The sequence below is a fragment of the Colobus angolensis genome, unplaced genomic scaffold, assembly GCF_000951035.1.
Source record: "Colobus angolensis palliatus isolate OR3802 unplaced genomic scaffold, Cang.pa_1.0 Scaffold10, whole genome shotgun sequence".
Taxonomy (NCBI): domain Eukaryota; kingdom Metazoa; phylum Chordata; class Mammalia; order Primates; family Cercopithecidae; genus Colobus; species Colobus angolensis.
The window spans coordinates 6,181,107-6,187,144 of NW_012110919.1; the positions used below are offsets into that span (position 1 = coordinate 6,181,107).

The 6,038-nt window shown below is 36.6% G+C and overlaps 1 protein-coding gene across 4 annotated transcripts in view; it reads right to left on the reverse strand.

Moving 5' to 3' along the window:
* Nucleotides 1–6,038, reverse strand: part of NR2C1 (nuclear receptor subfamily 2, group C, member 1) — a 53,884-nt gene that overhangs the window by 8,271 nt on the left and 39,575 nt on the right. For 2 of the 4 annotated variants that reach the window (XM_011934016.1, XM_011934021.1), the window contains exon 11: nucleotides 1,667–1,806. In XM_011934016.1, the coding sequence (XP_011789406.1) occupies nucleotides 1,667–1,806 (140 nt within the window). Of the gene's footprint in view, nucleotides 1–737; nucleotides 1,201–1,666; nucleotides 1,807–6,038 lie in introns of those variants that run through there. The other 2 variants (XM_011934037.1, XM_011934028.1) reach the window with 2 other exon arrangements.

Sequence of the window (6,038 nt, forward strand, 5' to 3'; positions counted from 1 at the left end):
CCTCAGCCTCCTGAGTAGCTGGGATTACGGGCGCCTGCCACCACACCGGCTAATTTTTTTTTGTATTTTTAGTACAGATGGAGTTTCACCATGTTTGCCAGGCTGGTCTTAAAACTCCTGACCTCGTGATCCACCCTCCTAGACCTCCCAAAGTGTTAGGATTACAGGTGTGAGCTACCGTGCCCACTCCCCACCGCCCTTTTTTTTTTTTTTTTTTTAAAGAAATGGGTCTCACTCTGTTGTCCAGGCTAGGGTATAGTGGTGCAGTGATAGCTCACTGCAACCTCAAATTCCTGGGCTCAAGTAATCGTCTGCCTCATATTCCTAAGTAGCTGAGACTACAGGCATGCACCACCATGGCCAGCTAATTTTTAAAAAAATTTCTGTAGTGGTGGGGTACCACAATGTTGTCCAGGCTAGTCTCGAACTCCTAGGCTCAAGCAATCTCACCTCAGCTTCCCGAAGTGCTGGAATTACAGGCATGAACCACCCCACCTGGCTGAAATGTTTGCTTTCAAGATATACCTTTGAGAAGATAGGATGTAAAGATAACCATCTGAAACACTAGACAACTAAAAGTACATAAGACTCAAATTTTGGTAATAGGATTTTATTTAAGTTTATGTTGGCTGGGAAAAAATGAGCAAAACTATCTACATGTTTCACTACCAAGACTACTATAATAAAAACAAATATTTAGTAAAAACACTATTAAGAAGAAAAAAACTGAAACAGAATAAAGTTTTACAATAAAGACTTTAATTTATTTTAGAGGGACATGTTTAAAACCCATCCATTAGTAATTAGTCAACCATAGCTTTCCTGAAGGTAGGCTTTATAACCATTACAGGCATATAAGACATGAACCAGGGGTAGGAGTCCATAAGTAAGACGGGAATGTGATGCTGCCTTCTAGTAGATCTATTTTTGATGACATTTTAAGGTGATTACCCCTCTGCTGTTAAATATAAGGAGGTAGCAAATGATTTAAAAATTGTGTAAAACAACGATAGAATATGCTAAGGAACTAAAAGGTAGTCACCAATTTATAAAAATTATTCCTGAGCTCAAAAGGCAATTTTCCCCATGTGTTGATAGGGCACTGTTTGGGGTACTTATAAGCCATTCTATAGTTAAGCACTTATGAATCAGTGATTGCTCGTCTCGTGAAATGAATGAGGGCTGCAAATACCTTGGCATCTAGGAACGGAAAAACAGAATAAAAAGGATTGTTCCCTGACTCTTCAGAACTATTTAGGTGAGAGAATACACCCTAATTGATACAAAATCAACCTGTCTTAGGATTCAAAGGGCTATAATAAAGAAAGGTTGCTTAAAAATTGCTGAGTAGTATATGTTTTAAAATATTTGACCACCTGTACATAAGCTCACCCTGGATTCTTTGATAGTTGCACAAAAATTCACAAGACCTGGTCAGAAACAGCCTGTCAGACTTAAGCATACTGTTTTCAATTTTGTTGCATTCTATTTAAAAAATATTTTTAGAGTATTGGTATATTTATAAAATTGTAAAAATTATCTAAAGAAGAGCAATGTACCTAAAACACAAATATAATAATTATTAACTATCTTTAGTCATAACATTTAATGAAATTCATGCCTCCTTCTACATCCTGGAAAAGGTAGTAAGGAAAGTGCTTTTTACCTTGTTGAAGACTATTGTGAAGACAATTGACAAATGTTGCTAATATAGTTGCTACATTCATCACTTGCCAGCACTGGGCAAGACCAAGAGTAAAAAGTTCATTCCAGTAAGCTTTCACCAGTGATATGCTGTTTTCTTGCCTATTAAAAACAGTAATAAAAGCACAAATCAGATATTATTAAACAAGTTTTATAAACCTTACAGCTAGTCCAAATATTTAAAAATAACATATTACTAAACTAAAATTACTCTAGAAAGATTTTGATCAAGTCTGTGTTTTGTATAGCTGATAACAAAATGAGAAATGAGGAATGCTTAGACATTTAAATAGTAGCTGATCAATCAGCCAGTTTATAAGAACAATTGCAAGTAATATTTCAAACTAAAAGAGTTGGGGCTTTAACTTCACATTTCATAGAAATGGAATAAAGATTGTTCTTTAAAAAAAGCAAAAGCATATATTAAAAAATATTTTGCTTTGGATAGAGGTAAATGCCTTTTAAAAGAAAGGGCAATTCAAATTATTTTACTGTTTTGAGACAGAGTCTTGCTCTGTCGCCCAGGCTGGAGTGCAATGGCATGATCTCCACTCACTGCAATCTCTGCCTCCTTGGGTTCAAGCGATTCTCCTCCCTCAGCCTCCCCAGTAGCTGGGATTACAGGTGTGCACCACCACATGCAGCTATTTTTTGTATTTTTAGTAGAGACAGAGTTTTGCCACGTTGACCAGGCTGGTCTTGAACTCCTGACCTCAGGTGATCCGCCTGCCTTGGCCTCCCAAAGTGTTGGGATTACAGGCATGGGCCACTGCTCCCAGCCTCTAGAATTATTTTATAGTAGGCAAGCAACCAATTTTAGGAGAAAAATGGTTCACTGTATGTTTCAGATGAGATACCAGAATCCCTATAAATGATATCCAGGATTTTACTATGAATAACAAGAGATTAGAAAGGTCAAAAGTTCTTTCCTGAATTTCTAAGTAAGTTATCTCAGCAGCATAAGAGAGTAGAAAAAGTATTAAACAGGAGTGAAAGCACCACGGTTTAAACCTACTTATCCATTTGAAATTAGGCAAATAAACTTCCTAGGTTTCAGGTTGTCTAATGATATAAAATGCAGAGACACTATACATCCCATATCTTGCTCAGAGTTATTAAGAGGTGAAATGTAAGAATTAGCTGGGGCTGGGTGCAGTAGCTCACACCTGTAATCCCAGCACTTTGGGAGGCTGAGGCAGATGCATCACTTGAGTCCAGGAGTTGCAGACCAGCCTGGGCAACATGGCGAAACCCTATCTCTATAAAAATTACAAAAATTAGCTGGGTGTGGACATGCACACCTGTAGTCCCAGCTACTTACACAGGCTGAGGTGGGAGGATCACCTAAGCCTGGGGAAGTCGAGGCTTCGGTGACCTGTGATCACACCACTGCACTCCAGCTTGGGTGACAGAGTGAGACCCGGTCTCAAAAAAAAAAAGAATTAGCTGGGTGCTGTGGCACATGCCTGTAGTCCCAGCTACTCAGGAGGGTTGAGGTGGGAGGATTGCTTGAGGCCAGGAGTTTGAAGGGGTAGCACGCCATGATTGCATCTGTGAAGAGACACTGCACTCCAGTCTCTAACCTGGCACAGGAAGACCCTGTCTCAAAAAAAAAAAAAAAATTTTGAGAAAGTATATGCCAGGTACTAGAGAAATAGCAATTAAGAGATTAAGTTTGCCTTCATGAAAAAGAGGGGAAATAACAAATATATAATTTCAAATATTTTATATAAATAATATACATATATATGAATATACATACATTAATTTTAGGTAATAAAAATTCTGCATTACTATAAAGTATGTATATTAGAAAATGGGAAGGTTCAGGTAAGGTGGTTAGAGAAGGCATTTCTGAGGTGGTGACATCTGAGTGGAGAAAGATGGCAGAGTTAAACAAAAAAACCAAAAACCAGAAAGATCTAGGGGAGTAGTATCCCAGGGAGAACAAGAGCAAATGTGCTAAGGTGAAAACAAGCATACAATAGGTATTCAATAAAAACTGTTGAGTGAATTACTAAATGCTATCCTATTGTCTTGGAAGGTCCCTTCCTAGCCTTGTTTTCCTGGCTAATACTTACTGATCCCTTAAAATACAGCTCAGAGTTCACTTTCTAGAAGGAACATTATTCCTCTCTCAACATAGTTAATCATTCCCCCTTCAGTGTCATGCATACATGCATCCTCACTGAAGGCGGAGACTCCCTTGTGCATTTCTAGATCTCAGCGACCAGTGCAGTACATGGTACACAGAAAGAATTCTGCAAATGATTTCTGATCTTAGGGAGTAAAGAACAGGCAGAAGTGAGAACTTTGAAAAGACAGAGAAGAGCTGTGGGCATAGGCCTTTTATAATTAAACAATCTTTAAACCAAACCTACAGACTTTATTATAAATAAGATGATGAAACTATAAGATTTCTTTCCTTGAATCTCTGGAGAGATTTAAGTTGGTAAGAACATTCTGATAGGAAACATGTCCAACCTAATGAATGGTACTTCTTTATTTTTCTCCTTTAAGCTTTAAAATTAGGATAATCAGTGTGTTTAACAGAAATCATTTGTTAAGAATCACAGCCTTCTTTATGACATTACATTTTATTAAATAATTGAACATACTTGAAACAAATGCTAATACTGTCAACTCAGTCACAGCAAGTTTTTTTCTGAGAATTATTAATATGAAATTTTAACTTTAGGCTGATCTCTTTTCCATTCAGTATCCGAGAAGGATCACTTGCCATGAGACACTGCCTATCATTTGAAAGTAAAGTTTAAATGCAAAGAAAACCAGTATTTTATAATCTTCATATAGAAAATGGTTAAAAATATCGATCTTAAACAAAATCAAAGGAGATAAAAATAAAGGATACTATTTTCATTAAAGATGGATAAAATCCAGAAATGAGGAAGAGGTGAGGAAATAAGCATTGATCCTCATACACTGCTGACATGAGCATAAACTGGATCAACATCTTTTCAGAGAACAATTTGGAAGTACCCATCAAAAGTTAAAATTCTAGACCCTTCTAGACCCAGCAATTTCACCTCTAAGAAACTATTTTATAGAAATACAGTCATGCATAGCACATTTTAGTCAACAATGTACCACATATACAATAAAATACCATATTTTTATGGAAACTTCTATTTAGATACACAAATATTTACTATTGTGTTACAACTGCTTATGGTATTGAGAACAGTAACACGCTATGCAGGTTTGTCCTAGGTTTGTAGCCTCGGAGCACTAGGCTATAGCATATAGCCTAGATGTGTAGTAGGTTTGTGTAAGTACACTCTATGATGTTCACAATGACAAAACTGCCTAATGATGCATTTCTCAGGTTACATAGCCATCGTTAAATGAGCAACGCATGCCTATACTAACATGACTATACTAACAAAAGTGGGCAAAAATACATATACAATGCCACAAAATGCACATTGTAGTACTGGATATAATAACAAAACTGGCAATAATCCAAATGTCTACTAATAAGGAATGAGTAAGTGTATAAACTGGAATACTATAATAGAAGCCATGAGAACAAATGGGGTAAATTTACATGTACTAACATAGGAAAAAGTCTACGAGTGTAAAAAGCAAGGCAAAGAATAGGATGTGTAAATATGTGTATGTATTTAACTGTCTAATAAATATCTCACGGAAAAATTCTAGTAGGACACCAAACTGTTAATAGTGGGGTTAGTTACCTCTGGTGAATGAGGTTTTACTGTATAATCCTATACTTCAATTATTACTTTAAACATTAAAAAAAAAAGTTAAAAGCTAACATGACGGAAGTTAGAGTAAATTCAGTTTCACTTTTAACCTCTGATTCTGAAGTTTTAAGGAGGAAACAGCTAAGCAAAGTAGTTTACTAGTACACACAGGAAAGGAAAAATAAATGGAAAAAAATCAGAGCTGGCTTATGCTATGCATCTTGTAATAAGAAAATACCTTGGCATTGTTGAAGAAGCTCAGAAAAAAAGGAGTATAAGTGCAAAGGATAAGAATACCAAAATTATTACTAAGGAAAAAAGACACAAGTGGCAGATGAGAAATAACCTACCAGATTATTGTGTTTCCGAAAGAAAAGTGAAAGGACTGTAGAAACCAACTACAGAAAGATATCTATTTACATTTATCCAAACCCCAAACCAAAAACCCTGATGGTATAGCTAGTTATGTTTTTAAAAAGTTCAATTATGAGACCAGGCGCAGTGGCTCACGCCTGTAATCCCATAGCACTTTGGGAGGCTGAGGTGGGTGGATCATGAGGTCAAGAGATCGAGACCATCCTGGCTAAATGGTGAAACCCTGTCTCTACT